This window comes from Macrobrachium nipponense, chromosome 8 (genome assembly GCF_015104395.2).
Source record: "Macrobrachium nipponense isolate FS-2020 chromosome 8, ASM1510439v2, whole genome shotgun sequence".
Classification (NCBI taxonomy): domain Eukaryota; kingdom Metazoa; phylum Arthropoda; class Malacostraca; order Decapoda; family Palaemonidae; genus Macrobrachium; species Macrobrachium nipponense.
In genome coordinates, this window is record NC_087203.1 from 38,277,759 (window position 1) to 38,289,861 (window position 12,103).

At 35.4% G+C, this 12,103-nt stretch overlaps 1 protein-coding gene across 1 annotated transcript; it reads right to left on the reverse strand.

Annotated features, from left to right (window-relative positions):
• Positions 1–552: 552 nt before the first annotated feature.
• LOC135222686 (C-type lectin domain family 4 member F-like) lies at positions 553–10,986 on the reverse strand. The gene is made up of 5 exons (XM_064260868.1): positions 10,886–10,986; positions 10,553–10,582; positions 8,398–8,589; positions 1,959–2,013; positions 553–1,322 (listed from the first exon to the last, which is right to left on the reverse strand). Exons 1-5 carry the CDS (start codon positions 10,917–10,919, stop codon positions 1,157–1,159), a joined length of 477 nt encoding a protein of 158 aa, XP_064116938.1. The 5' UTR covers positions 10,920–10,986; the 3' UTR covers positions 553–1,156.
• Positions 10,987–12,103: the final 1,117 nt, after the last annotated feature.

The following is a 12,103-nucleotide window of genomic DNA, read 5'->3' on the forward strand; positions in this document are numbered from 1 at the left end:
GAAAGTAGGCAATATATAATATGTATGTATGTATGTATGTATGTATGTTTGTGTGTTTGTTTGATTTTAAATCACGAGGAGATAAATAAAACATGATGATTATTCGAACAAAGTTACAGCCACGAAGGAATATTGAAACACTGGAGATGCTAAGTACTTTTTCGTCTTAATACCAGTTGCTATGACCATTTCTTGGTAATTAGACAAAAGTACTTAGCATCTCCAGTTTTCCAATTTTCCCTTGTTACATATTAACTCCTAAAAAAAAATTTTTACATGGTACAAAATCCAGATTTTATCGTACTTTTTGTGTTAATCTTTCCTTGCCCGATGTGAAAATATTGGAAGATATATATTGATGTTTTCACTATAACTTGAAAAGAAGTTATACCCGACTTGGTGCATCTGCCCCGGCTGGGATTCGAACCTTGGCCTTTGGTTTAGAGACGGTGATGAACCGTTGACATGACCACTCAACTGTCAAGAGAATACTAAGCCACAAATACCACATAACATTAACAACACTATACCATGGGAATAAATTAGTAACAGTTTGAAGAATGATTGTGTTTTAAAAGCACACTGTCCAGCAGACATGCATGCATTATGTGGCATTGTAAATCGTCACAGAATCCCTATTGTTGCATACAATATTAAATATACAAATAAAAGAAAAATTTGATAATTCTAGCGGCTTAACCACTTTCACTTATTTACATGCCCCAAATGGCAGAATGGAAAAAATATATATTTGGATCTCTGTAAAAAAGAAAGCAACTAATGTTTATTTCACATGAAGTGTTTTCCCCCATTGACAATGTTTCAGATTTAACTCGTCTTTTTATATGTTTACGTAAGCTCCAGATGTTCAGGTTTTTAAAGTTTACAGAGAATACATCTTCAGGGATATTACAAAAATCTTATCTTTAAAGTGAGGTACTATATTCCACTCTCCACACTGATTTTTTTTTCTTTTTTTGTCATGTCCATTTTAAGTAAGACGACTAAATACCCCCAATATTCTTCTTATGTTGGGAAGTAATTCTTTTTGAAAGATTAGACCTCTAGATGGTTAAAGATTTGCTTCACAGGTATTTTAGCGTAATTTACAAATTTTTTGCCCCAATTTGTACATTACGCTGTTAAGCAAAGCATATTACTGCCTGCATATTGTATAGAGTTTGTGGCCGTTGACGCAAGAACTATATAAGAAATCATCGTAGTAAAGACAGCCATAGTTCTCCTTTAGTCCTCCGTCAGGTTGGCCTGGATACCAGTGACCACTAAACATATCTACTTTTCTTCCATCTGTCCAGACCCATCTGAAAAGAGTAAAGGAAGAAATTCCTCAGCAGTCATTACACAAGCAGTCATTTCACTTCATCTTCCGGTGTTATATTTAGCTTTCCCAAAATTATAATGAGCACAGAAGCCTTAAAGTGAATGATAGCATTATACAACCACAGTTTCAAATAAAGTATTTTCGCAAGACTATCTAACATTCAAGATCGTTAGAAAAAGGTGAATTCAGCCAACAAAGTTTCCTCTTTCTATAAGATTCCAAGTGAATAGTCACCTATATCATAGATTCCTAGAAGTCTAAGTATGCAAATCATGAAAGGAAATTCTCAAGATTGTCAACTCTGCGTTTCTGCTTGTGTCGCATTAATTAAAAGAATTCTGAAAAGAATCTCAAGAGTTGAAGGGATTTCTAATCTTTCAGATTAACAAAACTTTTAAAAGCAAAATATTAGGATTCTATAACTCACGCCAAGAAATAAATGGTTTGCCTGTAAGCAAGTTATTTTTCGGACTAAAATTCGCATGCACATAGTTACTGTAAACTGTCCATTGGCAACACCTAAACAGGAAAGCAAATGGCCCAATCCTATCGCAGGACAAAACACAACCAGATCACAAATCCGGAATCAACTACAGTAATCATGAACTGTACTTACACGTCTTCTATATCTTCGTCTGTGCAACCAATATGGAATCCTTCGTGTAACCAATCTGAGAAAAAACATGATGATTGCTCACATTAGACAGTGATAAAAATTAACTTACCTATAACTGCAGGTATATGTATATATATATATATATATATATATTATATATATCTATATATATATATATATATATATGATCTTGAAGCACAGCTGATCGTGAACAGAAATAAATATGTATATATAGCGATCTTGAAGCACAGCTGGTCGTGAACAGAAAGCAAGACTTACTTTATCACTTTTCAAAATGACTCTCGGATTAGGGTCCCCAAAAAGAATGCGAAAAGAAAAGCAATTGGTCTAATTTCAGTCACATGTTTGCATGGCGGTCTACCCTTGAACTAGGTTTTGACTGGAATCCCTCGCCAAGTATGAAAAGTTATGATGTTAATGTAAGAGTGACAGACTCGTCGAGATACGTCTTAAACACAAACTGATGTCACACAAATGCAGAGAGACAAACGCGGTAGAAAACTATACTGGTCCATTTCGTCTTTTAGATATTGCCCTTCCCAAAATATGACAGAAATTAGTATGGGGAAATGAAACCCCTAATAATATTTATTGAAATTCTAAGTCATATGCACACATTTGTGTGTAATATATATATATGTAAGTACAAAAGGCCCAATAAAACACACTGGTTTAAAGCTAAGGATTATATTTCGGTGGACTGTCTCCCACCCTTATAAAATAGTGATAAGGGTGGGAGGCAGTCCACCAAATGTAGTCCTTAGCTTTAAACCAGATGTATCCTGTTTTAACAGAAGAATCTATTTACATGCATGTATATATATATATATATATATATATATATATATATATATATATATATACTCGTATATATATATATATATATATATATATATATATATATATATATATATATTAGATTAAAGTAAATTAATAATTTGTTAATTATAATTTGTTAATAGTTGTCCAACCTTTTGATCTTATTTTAGGTTAAGTTTTTTTTTAACAAGTTAGTATCGTTTATTAGTTCGATGAACTCTGTAAGGGAGTCATATGACTTCGCAGTTTTGCTTTGTTTACCGCCTTCTCCCCCGGTATTAGTGAACCATTGAAGTGTCGTATTAACGATCGTTGTTTTTCTCTCCTATGAGCTGTGTTGACTCGAGTGGAAGGCTTGATCGTAAGGGTGGTGATTCGTGACAGAGTTAGTTCGAGTTCCTCCTCACAGCCTGACGCTTTGCCCCTTTATTTATGGTCACTTATGCAGTTTTGTATGGAGATTTGGATCACGGCTTCTTCAATCCTTCGTGCTGTCGTGTGGTCGCTGGTGTCTGTCACCCGCGGCATTCGTCAGCCACGCCCCTTCCCTCGTTCTTCGGAAGGATTCCGAACGAGTTGCCCGTATCTACTGAGAACGGCGCTGTTTTTGTGGCGTGCGAGAACCGTTGACGTCCCGGATTCTCGGAGGCTACCACCCTCGGTGTTCCCGTGGTATTTTGGGTTGCCTGCAGGCATTGCACCTTGACTCGGTTGACCTCTGCATCAGCGTCAGTGAGTTCTTGGAACTCGTGGAGACAAGTAGGGCGGCTTTCTACAGGTATGAGATGTTTTATAGCTATTTAAGACGATCGTGAATCGCTGAGTACCTGTAGATTTGCACGCCCCTGTTTGCAGTACGGTCTTCTGGACCTTGTATGGCCTGAAGAGACAGTCTACTAAGCCTCTTGTGGTTGAACAGTTTGTAAGATTATTTCATAATTTATTGTTTATCTACTTATTATAATTATTCTTAATATAAGTTTTTGAGTATAATTTAGTCTGATGTGTTAGGTAGGAGTATTATTAAGTTTCCCTCTTATTTTCTCTTGCTTCCTTCTGCCTAATTTTTTCTATTTTCTTAGGTTAGTTTTGTCTGGCCAGCTATTTGGAAGGTACCTACCTGAAGATATATTTAAAAATATCCTATTTCTTGGTTTTAGGGTTTAGTTTAGTTAGTAGGTGATCTTTTAAAGATCTTAAGGTTGGTTTTTCCCTTGACATATATATTAATTTTGGATTATTAATTTTGCCAACCGTGACTTTTTCTGGTGTAAATAAATATTGTAACTTTTGTTGAGTGTTTGTTCTATTGTTCCTAAGTTGCTGTGTTACATTTGTACTGACCGCAAATTCCTGAGTAGAGACAAGAACCCTTGAAATTACGGCCGTAAATCAAGGTCGTAACAATATATATCATACATACATACATATACATACATACATACATACATACATACATATATACTAGTTGATCAACCTGGCGTTGCCCGGGAAATCTCTGATACAACCAATAAATCTCTCTCTCTCTCTCTCTCTCTCTCTCTCTCTCTCTCATTCTTGTTAAGATAGTTGCTTCTCACCCCACCCTCCTATTTTTGTTGAACTTGGACTTCAAGGGTTGTTTTCGGTTATTTTTACATGTCTCCCTTCACACCCCCCTTTCCTATCAGGGCTAAACTTGGACTTGAAGGCCAATGGGAATGTCACTATTCATCTCAGTGACCTCGAGAGCTATGGATTAGACGCAAAAACCTTTCGTTTTAGATTAATACATTTCACCCACTTTCTCACCCCTTCCCTATTTAACTTGGACCTAATGGGTATTGAAAGGTCACTATTCTTTTCAGTGACCTAAAAGGTATTGAAAGGTCACTATTCTTTTCAGTGACCTCAAACCCTACGGATTAGACACAAATATCTGTCTTTTAGTTATTTTTACATTTCACATCCAACTCAACCCCCTCCCAATCAGGGCTGAATTTAGACTTAAGGGCATCAGGAGTATCACTATTCATCTCAGCAACCTTGAAAACTATGGAGTAGATGCTAATATCTTTTCTTTATGGTTATTTTTACATTTCACCCCCTACTCTCCCCCTTTTCACACACCCTCATAATTGGGGATGAACTGGGACATATAGGTCGTGGGAGTGTCACTATTCTTCTCAGCGACCTCAAAAACCTTTGGATTAGACACTAATATATGTCGTTTGGTTATTTTTACATTTCACTCCCTTCCCCACTTTTCTCAGCCCGCTCCCATCGGGCTAAACTTGGACTGAAAGGGCATTTGGACGGTCACTATTCATCTCAGTGACCTCGAAAGCTATGCATTAGACACTAATATTTGTCATTTTCTGTAATGTGTACATTTCCCCCTTTCCTACACTTCCCCCCCTTGGTGCCAGTGATGTCTTAACCCCACAGTGTTCATTCCCAGATGGTAAATTGTATGTTTATAAAGTTTGGTTGAAATTGCTTAATGTGTTTCAAAGTGTATGTGGAACACACACACACACACACATACATACATTTATATATATATATATATGTATTGTGTTTAATGGGTGCGCATAATCAGCGATCTCGAAGGTGGGAGGTATATGACGTAGGCATCTGCTAATTCAGCACCATTAGTACAGTCACCCTTGGATACATTAAGTGTCAGCGGCACATCGGGCGTGTGGAACTTTCCATCACTGTTCAGGATCGAAGCTTCTAGAACCTTTTGCCCGGTTTTAGTCGGATTTCTAGGTGTAATGTCCAAAAAGAAGTGTTTTCGATTGTATATTGTGAGGAGGGGGGATTCCTATCTGCTGGAAGGGTAAAGTGTTTAACGCAGGACATTGATTGTCTTTGCAGTGAATATTTCTTGATCATCCCTAACGTTGGTGATGTGTAATTTTGTGTCATATGAACTGAATGAGTTCTGATTTTCAATTACAGATGTTTCGGGTGGAAACCATAGTCAGTCTTGGCATTCAGCCACCTAAAATGAACAGGTGACAAAAGAAACATAATTGCAATGGAGACCAACAGTGTTTGGGAGTTGAAATAGCGAATAATCCCATTTGAAGTTATGGTCTCTCTTAAGATGTTTTAGCATTGCCTTTATTTACCATGTTTTTAACTTGTTATATGTTAGAGTCACAAAATAAACTATTTTTGTAGAACACGGTTTAATTTACATTCATTAGTTTCCCAGGGGAGAGAGAGAGAGAGGCGAAGTGCGGCCACGTCTATTATTGCTTGGAAAGGTAAGCGAAAATATCTGTTATTTCTTTATAACATATATATATATACATATATACATATATGGTGTGTGTGTGTTGTGTGGTGTGTGTGTATATATATATATATATATATATATATATATATATATATATTGAAAAAATTTTACTACTTAAATTTCTTCTCTGTCTAGTTTTACAATTATAAATATATACTATATCTATATATAATATATACTTATAATACTATATATATATATATATATATATATAATATATGGGGTATAGGATGGGGAGAGGAAACCCCCCCAAATAATTGTTCTTTAATAGCTTTAGAATATTTCATCTTCAAATACTACAAAAGAAGCCAATTGCAAAAATTAAAGTGAAGAGACAAAATACAAGAAGAGAGACAGTGAGGCACATAATAGGAAAGAGAGGAGTGGAGCAACGATAGTGTTGTGATATATCATTTGTTTTGCGTCTCCAGTTGCGGTAAAAACTTCCTGATTTTAAGATGTTGGGAATAATCAAGCCACATACTCTATTTATTATTATTATCTCTACCAGCAACTTTCTGAGAACTCTTTCTTATCATGGACAACCATCAACTTAAATACTATCAGCAGCAAGGAAGATTCTTCAAAGTGGTTCTGTGAATCTAAATCAGTATTTTTAATAATCCAACTCATCGTCCACCATCACTTAGATACTACCGATAGCAAAAAAAGCTTTTTAGCTAACTTTAAACCGAATCAAAGAATTCAAAGTAATCTATTCCCGTTTCCCATGCTACAAAATCACTAGATACTGCCTCTAAAAACAAGGACTTCACATCCGTCTGTATTTCTCAAAGGTTTAGGGGTCAAATGCACAACTTACATATGACCAACAGCAACGAATCTGCTCATTTCTCAACGTTTTAAGAATCAAACTCCTCCTCTTCCATCAGAGATGAATGAACTAGCGACTAAGACTGCATTAATTTGGGAATTTCTTTGCATTTTAAGAATCGAACTCAACCTAAACATTTAGTTAGCTACCACTACAGTCATCAAATGCTGCCTTAGTCTGTGAATTTGTTAATATTGTAAGTATCAAATTCCTCCTTGGATATTGCGATTTGCATCGAAGACTACGTTCATCTGTGAGTTTCACACCTTTTAGACTCAAACTCATCTTACACCATCACTTATGGCGCCATCTTTAGCTACCGAAGCAACTTACATTATTCTATGAATTTATCAGTGTTTTAGTCATATAAATAAACAGCACTAACAACAAACGCTCTTCTCATTAAAATTGTCTTTCAAAAACTTTACGAATCAAGCTTGTTTCACACCATCAATTATGATGCCACAATGCGACAAAAACTTTGCATTAATCTGTAAACATCTTAAGACTCACTCATTATGTACTATATTTTTTTATGGCCGAATCACTGATCCCAAAATTTCTGTCAGTTCGGGACAGATGAATATGCTGCAACTCCCCATATGACAATCAATACATTTTTTTCGTACTTGTATCAGGAACACTTAACAAACAGGTACTGCAGCTCAAAGTGACTACACCATACATACCCACACTGGGACAGAATAAGTCAGTTCTTGGGAGCAACGTAGCTTCTTTCTTGTTTATGTGAACGTGTTCCAATCAAATGTATATTTATACTTAACAATTCGGTTACTCAGAATGGAAGAGGAACTTAAGACAAAGCATTTCTTTAGAAAGTGTGATAAAAGACATAAACTGAAGGGGTGGTGGGGTCCAAACACGAGCGAGGTGCCACTGCGATCTCAGGTTACTTCGAATGCAAAAGCCAACCTAAAAGCTGTCAATCAATCAGCTTCCATCGATAGTATTTCAAACTTAAATTTTTGTTAAACAGAAAGATTAAAATACATGATTGAAGAAGACAATGGACTGTATGATTTTTGGGATAATTATGAGTCACAACAAGGAAGAAGGGAGAGAAGGGAGAGCATTCCATTTCCATAAATGGTTACTTATTATGATCTCAAAGTTGGATTTGGACAATATTTGCATTAGTAATCCGACACCAGTTACATCATTCACATAAAATATACCTTTCTCATTCTGAAATAAATCTTCATGCATTTTTTATGATAGTAAAATTATTTAATGCTTAAATTTAACGACATATGTAGAATTAATAGACGAAATTAAAAAGAAACCATTTCACGATCAAACAGAATAAAATTAAATTAAATTAACGACATTTGGTGTCTAAGATGAGAATGTTGTTGTAGAAAGAACTATTGACGGAAAGATAATACCAGAAGAAACAGTGAGTGTAATCACGGCCATCATCACCAGTATCATTAGAAGTATCAAGAGGCACTCACGTGGATGTTGGCGAATGTAAGTAATGACTTGCCAGTGTATATCTTCATCATCTAATTGAGCCAGATCAGCCGATATTGATTTGCAGTAACTTTCGGCCGTGTGCCACTCTCTCTTCATATCCATTGCAAACTTTAAGCACGTCTCCATCATCATTTCTCCGATGTAGAATGGTACAAAGCCTTGTGGGCACACTGTAGGTTAAGTAAATCAATCATTACATTTCGTTTTTTTTTTTTTTAAGATAAAATTGTTTAGATAATGTATCTTCCTCAGTAAACACTTCACAGCAGGCTTGTGTGCAATCAAAGTAGCTATCAAAATTATAAGGCAAGTATCATTCAATATAGTTGTGATTTTTAGCGACTCAAGAGGCGCTATATAGAAGATGTTCAAGGTTACTATCCCAAAAATAATAATGTACAGCAAATTAAATTTGAACTCCACAAACCGTATAATAATGGAAAAGATATTGAAATATGCTGGATCCCTGCTCATGTAGGGATTAAAGGGAACGAAGAAGCTGATAAAGCAGCTAAAGAAGCAGTCCACAAGACGAGAGCAAATGTAAAAATCCCAATCAGTGATTACGTAAGAGATAAAATCAATCATTGTAAATAATTGGCAAAATATTTGCAATGCGGAACCTATAATTAATAAATTGAAACATAAAATCCTGTGTTGGAAAATGGAGCTCATCATATCACATAGACAGACACTTGTAATTCTAACGCGTCTTCGAATACCCCATACTCGTTTGACACATGGGCACTTCATTAATGAACAGCCCACATGGCCCTCCTCCTAAATGCTCAGAATGCAATGATTTGATAAAGGTCAAACGTTTTGTGTGACTGTCCAAAATACAACCAGCAACGGTTATCGACCTTCGGAAGTAAATCAATAGGGGAAACTTTGTCAGAATCTATCATAAGGCAGTGTAATGCAATAGACAAAATATAAAATCAAATAGGTAAATAATGAAGATACAAAAGCCCATAGGGCATTTTATGATTTTAGAAAATCAAATATTTGTATCTAATTTTAATAGTTTTTTTATGTATGGAAAAAGCAAATGTATATAATGTGTATTTGTGCTTCAGTGTAAATGCATATAATTTACACAGACTCTTTTAAATTTAATATTAGTTCATCATCACGCAAAAATGACCTATTTGGTTCAGTTCTAGGCCTATGTCCTAGACCTGGTATTTCACCCCAATCCTTCGGGGCAACAATGTCAATAATAATAATAATGATAATAATAATAAACACTGAACCCTGAATAAGATAGCAAAATGTACACAAGTGCAGGGCTTAAGCTCAGTGATTCTTGACATTGATGAATTATAAGGTTTTCACTGATGATAAACTGAACTCAAAGAGGCTCTACTCTGATTTTTGTTGTGGTCAAAAGACACATGCAAGCATTAGGCTGTATTCAGATTTGACCCTTGAACTGATCTGTGGCTGAAGACGGTTGTCACAAGCCTGAAAAAAATGATCTAGTGTGAAAATCAGTATTCTGAAAAAATATTGATGATTGTCATAAATTATTAATAATTCGGCAGTGAAATACGATTTTGTTCGAAACTTTTTATCAAGATTATTCTCATCATAATGTATATGATTTCTTTAACTAAAGCCCATTTATCAGGGAGTATGAAATAGTAGATCTCATTGTTATTACCAAAATTAACGAATTGCCTTCAGAATCTAGATACGGGAGCTTAACGTAACTATTTTTTTTTTATGGCAAACAATTTTCATTAGCCCTACCACTGCGAGATGTCTGTCTCCTTTATTTCAGCCATGCCACTTGGACCAACTGGTATTGAGAGAACCTCTGTTTCAATAGCAACACTTTTTACGGTAACAAATTATAATAACTAAGTAGGCGAAGTTCCTGGCAAGTAATGGGAAGTAAGTAAGCGAAGGTCATAACAAATTTTAACTAAGTAGGCAAAGGATATGGCAAATTATGTGAAATTTGCAACAGAGACTAGTTGAAGTATGCTTATGGCATTTAGATGGGGTTGGTAAAGCCATTATTTTAACATAATGTGAAAATATTGTCATATATATATATATATATATATATCATATATATATGTGTGTGTGTGTGTGTGTGTATTTGTATACAAACGTATTACTCACTTGCTTGTCCCTCGTGTATATGGAGAAAAACTGCAATAGAAAATAAATTACTGTTATTATAAAAAATGACATAGGAAGCTGATAAACACCGTCAAGAGAAGAGATTTCTTCTATATAAAAATGACAGTGAAATATAAACAATCAAATAATAACATAAATTCGGGTTTGCATCCACCAAAAGCGAAGGAAATTTAGATTAAACAGGGAGATCGATATGGGCTGGCGTCACACCATTCGATTGTAACAACTTTACAAGTAGTCCTTACTTGAATCTATGAACACAATTACACGCAAAGAGTGACATCAACAATATATAAATGAAAAATCACTTACTCCCTAGAGCAAAGAGACACCAAAAGGCCTTCATCTTGGACAGAAATCTCAACTCTTTCCTCAATGTCAGTAAAGGTCTCGACTTCTGGGTGAAGACTGCGCAGTGCGATGCTCACGAGACCCCATTTATAAGAATGGTCGACGGGCCACTTATCAATGAAGTCCCGGGAATGGTGGACACAAATTTAGCTGCAGCGCGGGTTAAACAGAAAACGGGAATGGCGGCTTTCTTGGAAGAATCGCTGGGATTTATTCTGGTACCCCAATGGCGATGATCAATTTACATTCATAGACTATCCAGCCTTCAAGTGATACTCCACATGGTTTAATCTGCCTCTAAATATAAGCATAAAACAACATGAAATTATTTTTGGCTGCGAGAATTATTAGGTGGCTCTTTTACGGGTTTCCTGAGTTCTTTTTGGAGCAATTGTATTGTTGAAAGGGTAAGGAATGAAGTCACTTAATGGGGAGTTTCTGCCGTAATTCTTTACAAACTGTGCAAACTGATTTCATAGAAAACTCACATCTTTAAAAATCCCTCGGTTTCTGTAGGTTTAAAAAGTTTCGTAAAAGAAAATGATATATTTATGTATGTATGCATATATGTATGCAATGTATGTATGTATAAAGAAAATCCACGCATACTAAGCCACAAATTTATATTAATATAATTAAGAAGCAGTTCGTCACCTGTGGGATTCGAACTGCCACCTTGTTGAGAAACAAGTGACTATGACCGCTGAGCCATCAGAGATGTGTATGTTGTACATATGCCTCTCAAATTCAGGTGTTCGTTCTTGCAAGCGCTATCAACCCACCTCTTATCTTGATAGCTAATTGATAAACTGGTAACATGTGGTTGATTATGATTTTCATCTTATGTGGAATTACAAACCTAGCAACTTTGGTCTAGATTTTGTAAGGCAGTTCTGACTAAATTATTTCTTTTTCAAGAAGCGTGATGTTCACCTGGGGACGTTTGAAGGAAACAGCAATTTTTAATATTCTAATAATGAAAAATATGACAATAAAAATAAGTAAAAATAAAGAAATTTGAGACGTGGTGCGTAGGAGTGAGATAATGATGATGACTTAATATGATTATGAAAAGAATGTTTAAAAATCTTATTTACGGCTGACAAAACTAATGAGAAGACATGACATGTGAGGAAAGGATAATAAGAAAGTGGAGATGAAAGGAATTTAACATTATAC

Bases quoted from the DNA above. Each gene is read 5' to 3' on its own strand.
- LOC135222686 (XM_064260868.1), bottom strand. From the start codon at position 10,919: ATGAAGGCCTTTTGGTGTCTCTTTGCTCTAGGGA. The intron at 10,583-10,885 runs GTAAGTGATTTT...TTTCTATTGCAG, and splicing joins GTGTCTCTTTGCTCTAGGGA to TTTTTCTCCATATACACGAG. The intron at 2,014-8,397 runs GTGAGTGCCTCT...GTTTTTTCTCAG, and splicing joins TTACATTCGCCAACATCCAC to ATTGGTTACACGAAGGATTC.